Source organism: Colias croceus, chromosome 14, assembly GCF_905220415.1.
Source record: "Colias croceus chromosome 14, ilColCroc2.1".
Lineage (NCBI taxonomy): Eukaryota > Metazoa > Arthropoda > Insecta > Lepidoptera > Pieridae > Colias > Colias croceus.
Window position 1 is genome coordinate 317,683 of NC_059550.1, and position 16,687 is coordinate 334,369.

Below are 16,687 nucleotides of genomic sequence, written 5' to 3' on the forward strand. Positions count from 1 at the left end.
ATGAATTATTAACTCCACTTACAAAGTTTTCAGTAAGCCCTTATTTTAATTTTAACATTACGGTAGTTACTTTTAACAGATCTAGTAATACCTACTGGAACTTAAAATTATTAAATCTTTGTTTGAATATTTATAAGAAATCTTCCCTAAATAATTTTATTTATCATGTTAATAATAAAAGACATAAACTCAAATTCAAATATTTATTTATTCTATTAGAGTTTAACCATTTAACATCAGTTCGGAAAACAGTTAGTATAGTTTCACTATTCACTACATAGGATAACACACGGTTGCTGCCCGCTGGCGCTGTCTATGTGTCCCTATGTATGCTTAAATCTTTAAAACTTCGTAATGGATTTTGATGCAATTGTTTTTAATGGATAGATTGATTCTCGAGGAAGGTACTCATATGAAGGTACTCATTATTATATTATAAGAAGAGGGCGTAGCCGCGGGCGAAAAGCTAGTCTAAATATAAAATATCCTAAACCCAATAGACAAGTTAAACAAATTTCTAATTCAAAAACAGAACGTAACAATAGCAACAGAATTTTCCAATAAGCAGCCGCGGGCGTTGCCACAAACAATTACCGGGCCTAATCCCATCCGGGTGTCCGGGTGTCCCGGACTAATCCCGGGCCGCAATTAGACTGTCACGGGGTCGCGGCATCCAATCAATAACATGCCCCGGATAAACTGGACTCTATTTAGGAGCTAAGTGATCGTTACAAAGACGTTAATACAGCGTGGTTCTTTTGAAGTTTTTGTAAGATGTTGGGTTGTCTGGGATCGTAATGAGTGAGGTAATGTAATTGTTTGTAGTTGTGTTAATTTAACTTGATTTAATAAGCGGAACGTAGATTTGATAATGTTAAAGATACCTACGTACCGTCAAACGTGTTGCCTGATTTACGTAGTGTAAATAAACCTCTCACATTATTAAGTAAACGAATATGATGCTTCAGAATTAAATGAAACAGAAATATCGACGCAAACATAAAATCTATAAAGGTATCTAAATTCTATTCAGAGACCATACCAAGTTACCTTAACGCGTTTTCAATCAATTTTCTTCGGAAAAATCTCGAAATAACCCGCCAATAGACCAAGTAAATACATGTTACATACAGCGGTAGGCGGATTTGTAAGAAGTGGGGGAGGGGGGCGGTTTGGAATATAATACGACGGAGTATTAATTTGCGCGGAGCACGGATCGAGTTTAATTAACAAATTTAATTAGAAATTAACTGTTTCGCAGGCGCTGTGTGGATGTTGTAGGGTTGTCACTAGTTAACGATTTAAACGTTTGTTATATAAACGAGAAATGAATATTTATGTGCTCTATAGTATAATCTATATTATGATGGTTTGATCTAAAAATGAATGAAAACGGTCATTTGGTTTATTGTTTGTTTTAGGGCCGATTTTTCAATGCCCAGATAAAGAGCTAGATAGACTTTATTCTTCAGTTAACAAAATATTCAATTTTTCAATAGACGAATAGGACTTATCTATCGAATAACTACGTTATTTGATGAATAAATCTATTTGCCGCTCCAACGGCCAGATAGCGCGCTATTCGACGAATAGGCGTTTGATTTGACAACTGACGCGTCAAATTTGGGATATTTTCGTATGTAATAACATAGAGTATAGAATTATTAACAATTAAGCCTCTTTCTATATAATTATTATCAACTAAAATCATATTGAAATTGATGTTTTTGGTAATATTGATGACCATGCCATTGAAAATTTGCCGAACGCTGCCTTTATGTCGTTTCCATCGTAAAATATATAAATTTAAACACAAATTTAATCAAAACTCTTTACTCGAATCAAAACAATAATCAACAATCATAGAACAAAAGATAAACTTAAAATGCACTCCTGACGTGAGTCATAATGACGGTTGTTGACAAATTGCAAGAGTTTACTCTATCCCGCTCTAACCTGACTAATTTAATATGTTTGTTTCGCCACTCCGAGAGCAGAGCTGCCAATATGGAAATATTTGGTCAGATAGTTATTCATCAAATAAATCACGATTGAAAAATAGGCGAGCCGTTATGAGTTAGATAAACAATTGAATAAATCTATTCGAGGGGTAGTTATTAGACTGTTTATCTGGGCATTGAAAAATCGGCCCTTAAAGTAATAACATAGTAAGCAATAGTTTTAAATACTCTACATAGATATTACCTATCCCAATTTCGAAAAAAAATCAGTATAAGTTCTTGTCTTGTACTGGTAAAGTTTATAAAGTAACATTTATACTAAATATTGACTCATTCATAATCTAAAGCCTAATAACACAGCAATAACCAACTTTTCTTTGAAAAATCTTTTAAAAACTATTTGAAAGCTCCAACCGTCTTTAATTTTCAATTATGTGTCACAATACAAAATGACCTGAAAAGTCCAGAATTTAAAAACTCGTTATTGCCAGCCCTAGCAGTGGTTAGGTAGAGAGCTACACTCGAGTTTGAAAATTTAATCTAGTCGCGTTTGTTCCCACTAATTGGTTTGTTTTACTCGTTTAGTTAATACCGCGGCGACACTCTAGTCTTCGAAATTATTTAACTGGACATGGTATATGATGTATGGATATGTTACCTACATACAGTAACATATAGGATGTAGTAAGAGCGTGTGAGAAGTGAAACTTCTTTGGCAAGATTCAAAGATCCAAAATCGTCGCCGTACTCCATGCCGTGACGGTATTGCCATGACGCGAAAATTTCATCTTGAAATTTTACTTTCAACGCGCTTTAAGAAGTTTCACTTCAAAAACCTTCGGGATATTGATTGGAAAGTAGGTAGGAATTAACAACCGTTATATATCCTATGAAATTATTGAAACATTTATTAATTAATTCAATCAATCATTGACTTAATTCAATAATAATTAATACCTATTAATCCAGGCTATCATTTTATAATATAAGTAGTAGAAATTTTAATGTTAAATCCTGGTGTTACGATGATACTTGTAGCACCTACAGTATGTTCGAACAACAATTCTGATTTACCTGATGAATGTTTCAACGCATTACTGGCTGTGAAAAGAGTTCATAAATTTTCAAGACGAATCTACAGTACCTATCCGGCGATCCTATGCTCTAACAAAAACCTCTGAAAATCGACGTCGCAAAAACTACGTTCACAGGTCTCTATTTTATTCGTTGCCAACATATATCTAAAATCTCCTTTCCAACAGGTCTGGTTCCAAAATCGTCGAGCGAAATGGCGCAAGACAGAGAAATGTTGGGGCCGGTCGACAATCATGGCGGAGTATGGTCTCTACGGCGCGATGGTCCGGCACTCCCTGCCACTCCCGGAGACCATCCTCAAGAGTGCGAAAGACAATGACAATGTGGCGCCCTGGCTTCTTGGTAAGCATTTATTTGTTTTTTTATGTGCTTTGTGGGTTAGCTATTTCTTATTTTTTACGCCTGGTGTTAATGAATCCCTATCCAATGACCAAAATTGACCAAAATTGATTAAAGCAGTTATTTTCTCATAAATAATGGTGTTATTGACATGCAAATTGGTGCAGTCCTAGATAGGAGATTTATTATAAATTTATTGCAGTAGATTTTTAAACAAAAAGTTATAGATTGGTTATGTTGCTCAAAATATTTATTTTAGGATCATATTTTCTTGGTGATTTACTTGTTATAAATTTTTGTATGGGTAGTAATTTGATAATCGCCTTATTAATTAGGTATTTACCGAACGATTTGCAGATAATCACTTTTCATATCTACTTATAAAGGATAAGTATTTAAACGTGTACCTTTTTGTTAGGTTTATTTTAATGAAGAATATCAGAAATAGAACCAGACGGTAGATATAGATACTCTGTCTTCAACAATAAGTATTAGGAACTGAAAATTTTGCGCATAATATTTTACACTTAACTGAGATGGTGTTATGAGCCAATCAATACTGCAATTTCCTCCTGGTATTGGTAGTCTTCTGTTCTGAAAATCTGTGGGTTTTTTTCATTTTCCGCACTTAAATTATTTCATGCATTTGAAGCTTAAGAATATTCAAGAAAATATAAATTAATTACTTTAGTTGTTATTTTTTAAGTATATGAGGCATCCCTTTTACGTACCTACCTAGTATAAGAGCGTTAGCAAAAAATGCATGCAATCTGTTGTTTTCTTAAGATTTTTGCCAATCAATTTTAACGTAGATAGTTTTAATAACGCTACTTTCAATATTGTCTTTAACTTCTAACAAAGGTAAGTAATAGGTATTTTTATCATTTTATAAAACTTATACAGACCAATTTCAATAATACCTGCCATTAAGATTCTCAAATCCAACATAGGTAGTTAAATGGGAACTTCTTCTTATCAAATTGGGGTCAATACTTTAGAGACAATAAAAATCCAACCTTTTAAAGATAAAAATAATTCCCAAAAAATATAGTACACGCTATCCGCGGTACATGTATGTAACAATAATTTCATGTGATGATTTTGTTGAAGAGTCGAGCGGCGCCGCGGGGCGGCCGTAGCACGCGCCGTTGGCTGGGCCACCACGCGGTGAGTCAACTTTCATTCAATACGATAATTAGCTTCAACAAAATCATCATGTGGGAATTAATTAGGTACTAATTTTAACTTCAAGATGTTTAGTTTTTTTATATACAAGTTTCTGCAAGTGTTTAGGTAAAGAATTAATAGCTAATGTGGGGTTGTTATTAAATATCTATTTATCAAACTAATTCATAGATTTTTTTTTGTTAATTTCTTATGGCGCTCGAACTAGCTCGCTGTAGAGCGATCTCTATCGAGACTCATTTTTTGACTCTACCATGGTTTGTGGTTTGATTACTTTTTCTCTGTAAAACTAGTTTACCTAATTGTTGTATAATACCTAATAATAATAGTAATATTAAATGTTTCAATGTATGTATTATGTAATTTCTTGGGTACACTAGGGGCAATTGCTAACTGAACCATAATTTAAAACAATCTATAGGTACCAATTTTACAAACGTTATTGTTATTCATATTTCCTTCCATATAACAAACAAAAAGAGACACTGTAAGCGATGTTACTGAAATATCTCAACCATAGAGCATTGCCAAATACCGAGTAGAGTACACTTCCAAACCAAAGACAAAGCTGAAATTTTTTAATCACGCCTTTGCAAATGGTGATTTTTCACACTTGTCTGACACAAAGGAAATAAAGCCATATTCACTGGTGTTAAAGTGTGTTTTACCGTGGATTATTTAGATGTAGACGTTGAATGTTGATATGTCAAGTGTGGAGAATCGCGCCATTTTGGTAATATAGAATATTGTGGCATTTTTTGCGTTAATTATGCAAGCTGTTAATTATGGAATTCTAAAAATTTTGAAACTGTACTGTATCTGTTTTTATCTATGGGGAAAATAAACATATTGTATCTATTTGGTATTTATTTGGTAGGTATAAAAATAGAGCTTTGTATTTTTTATTTTATTTTTAATTTACAATTTTCTTAAAATTACACTCTTAAAAATGAAGGCTTGAGTTACTATTCTCCTTCTCCATAATGTATCTATTCAAAATATCAGTGTTCATGTTACTTTTTTTACTTATAATAGGCTTTACTTAGAAAATATAGAAGGAGGTATCCATCACTATTCACGCAAACAAACATACAATCACCACCACTAGTCAGTCGTTCAATTAACAGTTAACACCATCCCAGACCAATAGCAAAAAGATTAAAAATCGTAAACCCGTCTCACGCACACAGACGCGAAGTGCATAGAACCTCCTCGACGCACACAGGCGCACACAGGCTCACACGGACGCACACAGACGGGAACACAACATGGCCGCCAAGTCTAAGCCTTGATTATAAGGGCTGGCTCGCGCTTACATATTAATTATATGCTTAGCATTCACCTGCCTATGTACTAAAGGGTTTGTTGAACAAAATGGCTGCTTTATATAAGTGGTAGGTTTTTGTACGGATGTTTTGAAGTGTAGTATTATAGTTTGGTGAAGTTTGATGCTAATGTGAAGTCTATGTTATAAACAGAGCTTTTTTACCTGTTCAAAGATAAATATTTTCAATTAACAGTACCTAATAAAAAAATGTTAACTACCTATATTAAAATTATTATTATAAAATGGATTGTAAGTATAAAAATAGTAGGTATAGGTATATTAAGTACAAATGAATTGTTATTTTTATAACTGTCTGTAAAATAAAACATTTCTAATATTATTTAAGGACGAATTTAAAAAAAAATTGTGTGTAGGTATTTCTGAAACTACACTATCATTTTTTGGAATTTTTACACCAATATTATATAGACAGGCTTTTTATTACCACGTTTCGACTCTAGGCAACCGGGGCATGGGCAAGCCGCTAAAAAATAAACCAAACAGTAGGTAGGTAGGTACTGAAGATATTTCTTGTTATTGAATTTAAGTATTTAACTAAAATCGCAAATACCTATATGAAATAAAAATAAAAATGATGGCCTAAATAATTAAAAATATATCCTATAATATTATGTAGGTAACCTTTTAGGTAAGCTAGGTACTAGCTGACCCAAATGATTTCAGTCGCGCAAACTGTCCTACGCGCCAAGTTTAAATACCTAGGTAGTCATTAAGTTTCCTGAAAACTACCAATTTTCTTAATTAATTATCCTGTAAGAACTCTCTACAAAGTATTTTAAAGAAGATGAATAAAATTGGTAGTATAGGTAGTTATGCGCAAATTATGGCATAGATAAGAAATAAATTTTATGTTATTATCAATTGGGTATTGCTTAAGTTTAAGCTGGTTAAAATAAATAAATTGAAGATAATTAGGGAATCAATTACGAATAAAAATTGTATGTAATTCTTTGTTATTTATGTAGATTGTAGGTACCTATTTCAAATATTGTGATGAAAATACAGTAGGTAGGTAATTAAATCTACCTCTGGTATTTTGGTGAAAAACTTTTACGATACATTGAACACGTGTTACCTTATCTTCTTATAAGTTTAAAAATTCATTTATTTGCTCAATAACTGGAATACAACATACTTACTTATTCAATAGATAATTTCTGTAGGTACGGAATTCAACATGACGCTCTCGGCATTCGTCGCATGAAAAGTCCTATTAGATAATTAAGATTGATCTATGAAGCTCTATAAATAAATTAAATTTATTTTGACTTATATACATAAAATTTATTATGATTATTAAACCATAGAAACATTAAATAAAATCGCCTTTCCTAAATATTTGAAAGAGAAAACTTTAGATTGTGTTTTGTCTCCGCATAGACGTTTTAATCAATAGTGGATAATTTCCCAATTATTATAATGATTTCAATGCTTATTTATAAGTCATATATCTACCTCTTAAAATTGGTAGCTATTTAATCTATCTTAAGCCAGATAATTAGATACCATCAATTCCGATGAATTTTAGAAGCTGATGATTGAAGAACATAGGCAATGTTTTTAATGAAACACTCTCACATAAGTACATCATTAAATTAATTAATATGCCTTTTTAACAGTTTATTGATAATTTACCAAAATAGTAGAGCACCAAAATTAAATTTAAATTGTCTTTAGACAGTGATACATCCATTGTATCGTAATTATCCTTAAAATATCCACTTGAATTAAAATTCAAAAGGCGCTAACACATCCGGGATGTGTGGTACATTTAAGAAATCCTGCCTTTACAAATAATATACGAATAAGTACCTACGTCAATTACCAGACACCTACAAACGAGTTAGCTCCTAAAAAGTCCCAAATACCCACATTCCATACCACTCAAGATACTCCATACTCATCAAAAACTTGAAAGCCATAAATATCTAGAAGCGCCAATTAAAGCCCAATCGGAAATATCAAAAAACCTCACATTATAACATTATCCAATCCACTACGGCGTAGTGGCTCTCTACGCTACATCAAAGTGAACGCAAATGGAAACAGGCATCTTTTTAAATTATCTACCTATTATACACTTGCTTTGTGCATCACGCTTTTATCTTGTCAAATGACACTAGCTGTTAGGCCGCGTACACACTGTGATGCGGAGGAAAATTGTGGCGCGATACCTTGAAATTGCTAGAACCAATTTTTTATCCGAGCAATTGACGTGGCTAGATTAGAGTTGTAGTAATGGATAGTAAAAGAAATATTAATTGTATTGACATACAACTAGATATTGTAGAACAGACCGTAGCAAATTTTCAGTATCCTTGTGATAAGATATATTTTTATTTTTTCAAATTTGTCAATAACATATTATCGTTGCACCTTCTATCTACATAATATCTACATAATCATACGATTTTAACATTGTAATCAGCCATCTATTCCTCTAAAGTGCAGTTATTTTGTTATTTTTAAGCGTAGCCTTATTCACTAAATATAACAAATTATATTATACAATCACAAATAGCGATATATTTTGTTAAATACATCCAAATAAACGCCAAAAATTCGTGTATAATATTCCCAGCTCATTACATCCGAGACCCAGCACTATAGCGTCGTGTGTAGCAAGCCTTACTCTCTCAGTATGAAAATTTCGCACAAAGCAGAAGGCTACGTACATGTATCCTTTGTCTGTTCACCACTTCGCTAAATGGTTAAAAATTATCACCGCGGTGCATTAGACAGACGCTTTGATGTGTCATATTTCTTTGTAATTGACTCTTCATTTTTCTATAAGTGCGTAATGTTGTCAGTTACGAGACAGTTCGTTGTACCAAAATATTTAGATGGTTTCGTGTTTTCTAATAGTCATAGTTTTGTAATCATAATAGGATATATAATCTGATAGGCGATGTTTTCCATAGATTTGCCTGAATTTTTCCACTAAAATTTAAATTTCCCATGTAAGTAAACGAAGATATTTAGCGCAGGATACGGTTACTTATTCGCGCAAATATTAGGCTTTTGAAGTTGTATGCAAAATAAATAATATTATATTAACAAATAGATATTTGCAGGAAGCAGGAAGTTGAAATACCTATAGTAAAAATAGTTAAATTGAGGTGCGCAATGACTCTACATTACAATTTTACAAGCTCATCATCTTTTATTTTGTAATCTAAGCTCATCATAAAGTACCATGTTCATTTCACACATTTTAACTACTTATCTCATTTAACTTTCAACCACATTATTTGAAGATACAATGAATTTTAAAGGATTTTATGTAAAAGCATCGAAAATAGAGATTTTCGGAAGAAATTTACTTGATAGGTATACGTGCAGGTTAGCCTCTATAATTTCATATACCAGTATATATTTGGCCTCACATGTACCTATAACAAATATTAAGGTAAAAAAAATAATTTAAATACAGCCTTAGAATACAGCTTTAAGTAATATAGCTTACAAAAATATTTCAGAAAAGTTTTTCAATTTCAAGCTTCTATTAGAAGCAGTCAGTGTTTTAATACAAGTGAGAAGGATTTTACGAGGTTTTTACAGCGTCGTCCCTTTGAATACCTAATCAGCTCCTGTTTATTGCGTTGCTGGGCGCCATGACTCCTGCGAATATTATTTGCATGGTTTAGGAGATAATAGAGACTATCTGTGCTCCGCGGTTTTACCCGCAGTGCTCCTGTTGGTATTAGCGTGATGATAATAGCCTTTCTCGATAAATGGGCTTTTCAGTTTTCAATACCGAAAGAATTTTTCAAATCGGACCAGTACCTACCTAGTTCCCGAGATTAGCGCATTCAAACAAACAAACTCTTCAGTTTTATAATATTAGTATATAGATTAGATGCGTGGCAATGTTGAATATACAAAAAATACGTAGACCTATACGTAGAGCTGTAGAGTATTAGAATATGCATTGTTCAGATACATTTCCTTTAGATTTTACTATCATAATAATATATTTACTAGTTATGCACTTAACTATTATCCAATCTGTGGTAATAGTGAGAACCAAAAAAAGTATTTTTTCAATGCCGTTAGACATTATATTAGTAAGAATTATATTATCTACAAATTACAGAAAAAGAACATTAACATTCTACAAAAGACAAGTACAGAGTGTCTTTTACCTATTATGAAATCAAAATCTTGTAAAAACAGAGCGAATATAATTTACTAGCTGTTCCCCGTGGTTTCATCCGCATTGCTCCGCTCCAATTGGTCTTAACGTGATGATTTATTATAGCCTTCCTCGATAAATGGGCTATCTAACACCGAAAGAATTTTTCAAATCGGATCAGTAGTTCCTGAGTTTAGCGCGTTCAAACAAACAAACAATCAAACAAACTCTTCAGTTTTATAATATTAGTATAGATTCTATTTCTCAACATCTAGAGAAATAAAACGATCTTACGATAAACAGTAAACGCGTTTAAAGGAGCGTCTAATCGCACAACTCGCATTAGGACTTGCGAAGTTTGTCTATTACCGCCAGAGCGATACATCCGTTTGATTTAACACTAACTACCCGCAACTGTACCAACTTCATGTTTATGGGCGACGCTTCAAAAATGTAAGAGAATTAATGGCTCGGATAATACTGGAACTTGTACGATGTGTTGTTATGTTAACGATTTTAACTATGCTATAAGTAAAACAGTGTAAGAAGCGTCGTATATGTAGGTAATTATATATCAGGATGATAGTGTATGAAAATTTATATCGGATTTGTTGCATTTGTGCGTCAACTATCACAATATGCTAAAAGGTGGTAGATTTAGAGATGTCTTCGTATATGTATATCTATACTAATATGCCACGTTGCCACCACCGCTGCTAAGCTTAGTTCAGCTGCATATGCAGTTCGAAGAATAAGGCAGCTCACCGATGAAGACACGGCTAGATTGGTTTATTTTAGCCTCTTCATAGCATTATGTCTTATGGAATTCTGCTATGGGGCAGGGCTGCAGATATAGAAACTATATTTATATTACAGAAAAGAGCCATACGCTCTATATATAATTTACGTGCTAGGGACTCACTAAGAGATATCTTTAAGAATACTGGTATCCTCACTGTACCATCACAGTATATATTTAATAATATTTTATATGTACACAAAAACGCAGACTTACACACAAGAGTAGGAGATAGACACCGTTATGGCACAAGGAACAGAAATAAAATTGAAATGCCATTTTACCGGTTAGCCAATGTTAAAAATTCATTTATGGGCCAAGGTATACTTTTTTACAACAGAATTCCTCATAGTATTAAAGAGTTTAGTAGTACTAAATTTAAAAATTATGTAAAAAACGTATTAGTTCAGAGAGCCTATTACAGCATTAAGGAATATATGGAAGATAAAAACCCATGGAGGGTTGTCGCGTAAAAACGACAGGACAGTTGTTTGGCATACCAAGTATTATGATAATATATACGTACAGTTACTTACATATTTTGTAAAATTAAATTGTAATACTGAAATGATTTAAAAGAGCAACTATGGAGTTTCTTGCCGATTCTTCTCCATAGATACTGCTTTCCGAATCGGTGGTAAATGTTAAAATATGTATTAACGTTTCAAAAGTGCTTCTCGAAGAAGTCTAATGTCTAATTGAATAAATAAATGTTTGAGTTTGAGTTTGAGTTAATATTATAAAGCTGAAGAGTTTGTTTGTTTGTTTGTTTGAACGCACTAATCTCGGGAACTATTGGTCCGATTTGATAAATTCTTTCGGAGTTAGATAGCCCATTTATCGAGGAAGGTTATAGGCTATATACTTATTATCGCGCTACTGTCAACAGGAGTGGAGCCACGGGGGTGAAACCGCGCGGAGCACCTAGTAAATTATATTCACTAAATTATTAGCAAGTTTCTTCTTATTTCTAGGATTGATAGCGTCCGAAAAATATAGCGCGGATACCTATTTTTAAAGCCTTTGACTTTGTAGCTAAGGATGTAGGTAGATATATTTTGTCATCAGTTGCGAAGATAACCCAAAAATTTATTCGATTATATAAAATTATTAAATTAATATTTTCTTTGTAGGTAGGTACCTACCTAACTTCTGTCCGCATTTACAAATCATCAAGGAACGAATCAACAAACAAAAATGATAATTTTTAAAATAAATAGTATCTAATAGATTTTAATCCAATAGTTTAAAATTAATAGTTTTTTATTTTACTTTTTTATCATTGAAAATCAAATCCCTTGCTTTCTAAAACCGTAGCAAGAAGCTAGTTACCTAGTAATTTTCCTATTATTTAGTCACGTGACTATCATTATTTGTGTGACATGTTACGGCTCATTAATATTCATATGTGTTCGCTCCAATGACTAATAATTCATATTTATATTCAGTTTTAATCGTTTATTATCTCGTTAAGTTGTCTGGGAAATTTATATCATAATATTCTAAGGCTATTTAATTTTTAAACATAGGTAAATTATAATCTATATATGATAATACATATCGATGAGTGATTAACCATTGGACAAGAATGTTTTCGAAAATCTATTTGATTTATCATAACATGAAATTCACGTTCCAATTGTGAATTAAATCATAAATGCGAAAGTAACTCTGTCTGTCTGTCTGTTACTCTATCACGCCTAAACTACTGAACCAATTTTCATGAAATTTGGTATGGAGATATTTTGATACCCGAGAAAGGACATAGGCTACTTTTTATCCCGGGAAAATGACGCAACCCCGGAAATCCCACGGGAACTCGAACTATGCGGGTTTTTCTTTGACTGCACGGGCGAAGCCGCGGGCGAAAACCTAGTAACATCATAAATTATTATATTTAGCAAATAATAACTATATTCATATTTAAATTAATGAAATATATAAAAGATACATAAACATATCTACGAACTTAGATTAAAACAAAAAGAGGAAGTCTACGAATAACAAGAAAACACAAATCTTTGCAGCCATGACGCACAACGCCATCTAGTGTCTTAATATTAAAACGTTTAATAAATAGTCAGCGACATAGAGAAAAATACAGCTTTCGTCCAGTAATAATTATAATATCACATACATTATACTCTTAATATTGTTATCATAATAAGAATAAAGTCCTAATATACAGCATAGATTGAACATGTAGACTGTAGTTAGTCATAAATAGAATACACACTAGGTACATAATCTAGTAAATACAAATAGTAACTAGTATCAAGCTCTTAGCTACAAAGTAACGAAGTATGAATTCGTATCGCTCTCGATATTAACCTGGATAACCAAATCAGCTAGAAGCCTACACGTTTGCGAAGCTGAGTCGAGTGCAAGCGTTAGTACAGGCACGGATTTGTGGGGCCCCAATTCGATAATATCGCAATTATCATGTTTGCGTACTATAATGAAATCTGATTAGGCGTATTGTTATACGCGTGATGAGAGTACCAATTAATATTATCGCAATGTATGCGTAAGCCATATTATACGCATATACCTTTACCATACCTTTTTTTAGGTCAGTAATGATTATAAACTAAACCAGAATATTTTCAGTAAATAGTCGTCAAATCGGTCTGATTAACTTACTGAAGTGATAGAATTATTTCAATAATAGGAGTAAACTAAATTAAACAGTTAGAAGATTAATAAGTTTGAGCATTAACTCAAACTCAACCATCTATTTATTCAAATAAACTTCTTTCAGAACCGCTAAAATGTTTTATTTTATATTAACCACCGTACCGGTTCGGAAAACTACACTATTTTCTACATTAATAATAATCGTTCAAACTACAGTCACACAATCTTTAAGCCCCATGGCCTCTTAAAACTGGAGCTACAATCCGTCCCCGCTCGCATAGTAATGAAGTGAGTATCAGCTCTCGCTAATAGAAGCCGTATGCGACTCATTATGGCGCCTGCCGTATCTTTGATGTCTCCAACTTTTTTCAATAATTACGTTACAAATTAAGTCAGGGATTGGACTAATTAAACTCGTTATAGGTTTCTTGGTGAATATATTAAATATATATTTTAAGAGCGTCTACGTGAGTCTTGTTAAAATTATGTTTTCTATTTAGATTTGGATTTGAGTTGAAAATGGAGGTTTATGTTTTTTTTCGTAATTTAGGATATGCATAAATATTAATTATAAGTAAATGTTACTCAATCATAGTTTATATTTTTTCGTTAAAGAACGCGTTCATACCTAATTAATATTTTTATTGAAATCAAAATACGACACAATATAAAATATTAGATTCTCTACTATCTATTTTCTTCTTATTATTGTAATCTTTGTAATTTAGTGTGTGTTGAAAAGTGCCATGATCTTCAAACAATGTATTAACAAAACCCTGTATCACTAAATAAATTGATTATAATTGTGACTACCATAGAGACATAATATAGAGACGACCTAGACTACCAACGTTATGGGTTCTTATTAGATAATGTTATCCATTTACTTCATTATTATTATGCAGGTGCAATAACGCATGTTGGTGTTGCAGGCATGCACCGCAAGTCGTTGGAGGCGGCGCAGCACCTCAAGGAGTCGGGGTCGGAGCGTGAGGGGTCGGAAGCGGAGCCCGAGCGCGCGCCCTCCGCCTCCCCACACCGACATGATGGCCATGATAACCAGGTTTGTTGTTTGTCTTATTTATTATTTATACATCAAATACCTCTAGTAGGTATTATTTAGTAACTTGTTGATTTATTGAATCGTTACTCAATATTAATAAAAGTTATTTAGAAAAGGTGCAATTTCATATTTGGAGATGGACGTTTCACGTTGGCTGTCTTTTTTGCTGTCTTATTTTATTTTAAGTTAATCATAAGTTAAAATTTTCACTAGATCTTGAACATTAACATAAAATAAGCAGCTGACAGATTTTAATGCCTAGTCACGTTTCGAGTAGCTTCTTGAGACATAACGATAAAATTTCCCGAAGTTATTGGCGTGTTAGTTGAATGTAAAGTATCTTCGTGAATCCTCATAATAATTATTTATAAGGGCGATAAAGCAATATGTACAATGTTTTTCATGTTATAAACCGCCTCTAATGTTTTATACATACTATTCTTACATTATCTTATACAATTTTTTGCATATACATAATATTATTATTTACTATTACCTAATATACAAACGTGCAAAATAATAAATTGTACATAGACTAAATCTTAGGTATAATAAATTGGCATAAGTACGAGTACAGGTACAATATACTGGACGGTCTTATCCCTAAATCTTCATGATTGTGTGAACCTCTTTCACTCTAGTAATTCTTACTGCTAAAATCACTACAATAGTAGGTATGATTAATAAATCCTCAGTTCCATAATGCGCAGAGATCACCTGACACCTGTAATTCTACATAGTTGTTCTGTATTACAATATAATCTCTAATCCCCAGTTCGGTCAAGCGCAAAGCTCTCCCGGCAGCAGCACGACAGCTTCCTCCTCAGCCAAAGGCCGCGCGTCACCCGAACCCCGTGAAATGTACGACGACCCTGAAGCGTTCAGGAACAATAGCATCGCGTGTCTGCGGGCCAAGGCTCAGGAGCACCAGGCGAGGCTGCTGTCCAATAACCTGTTGCTACAAGTGAGTAACATGACTAAACTATATAACTATACTTGATGGAATTTGTGAATAGAATGGAACGAGACTTTTTCTTCTGCTCTTTCATTAGAAAAAAAATTGTGAACTTAAAACTTGGAAATATATTTGACTTCCTAAACGTTATAGCATTCTCTTACATGTAATATGCAGCTTACGAGGAACTAAGTATTTTGTTTATTAGTCAGTTTCTTTATGTTAACGATGAATTTGAAAAACTTCCCGATCGATTCAAATACTTATTAGGTAATATTAGTATTGATTAGGGCCTAGGCTACAATTTTACAGAAAACATATTACAATTGATGTATATTACAATATCAATAAATAGTGATGATAACAAGCGTGTTAATGCTAATTCACTTTTCACTTCTCAGTCTGTGCCTTTATTTTCGTCGTAAAGAATGGATTTCTTTATCTTTTATCTCTTAAAATCGGGCATCACATCTCCAAATGCAAATGTTCATGGGCGGTAATGCTTGCCGCTAGGCAAACTACCTATTTGATTGACCGTTCATTCAAGAATAATAAATAATCTATAACAAGACATATAATTATTATTGCAGGTGCGAGGCCTGCAGCGGTCCCGCGCCGCGAGCGCGGACGAGGACGGGCCGGCGGACATCGACGTGGGCACGGAGCCGCCGCCGCTCGACGCGCGCCTCTACTGAGCCCGAGTCCGGCCCTGTGCTTTGTAATTATGTACATTACGTGCCCCGGCTTTTCGTGCAATACCATAGTTAAGTATTTATCTGTTTAGCGGTTTAGATACGGGCCGGCTGATGTGTTCGTTTTTGTAAGGTAATAAACAAAGTGTTATGGAAAGCGTAAAAAATTCGACTCAAATTCAATAGATAACAAATAAATTAGAGAAGTTACAACGTCACGTCATCTAATAGAGTACAGACTTTCACATTGTATTAAATCACAAGCCAAGTTGCGGAGACTGACCATTTGTAATTTGTTTTAATTTTGTTGTCTGTTCTCTAGGTACTCTTTCTTTTGATACCTAGATTGCTTTAAATGATATAACAGTTCGTTTCCTCTATGTACTTGGTGTAAAGCAGTGTTTGTAAATTATGAAGGGTAAAAGTACTGTAAATGAATGATACTTGTGCAAATGGTCGCGCAACGCTGCCGAAACAC

At 33.2% G+C, this 16,687-nt stretch overlaps 1 protein-coding gene across 1 annotated transcript; it reads left to right on the top strand.

Moving 5' to 3' along the window:
- The first annotated feature begins 3,229 nt into the window (after nucleotides 1-3,229).
- LOC123697387 (visual system homeobox 2-like) lies at nucleotides 3,230-16,345 on the top strand. The gene is made up of 4 exons (XM_045643883.1): nucleotides 3,230-3,398; nucleotides 14,432-14,562; nucleotides 15,338-15,526; nucleotides 16,108-16,345. The coding sequence occupies exons 1-4, from the start codon at nucleotides 3,290-3,292 to the stop codon at nucleotides 16,210-16,212; spliced, it is 534 nt and encodes a 177-aa protein (XP_045499839.1). The 5' UTR covers nucleotides 3,230-3,289; the 3' UTR covers nucleotides 16,213-16,345.
- Nucleotides 16,346-16,687: the final 342 nt, after the last annotated feature.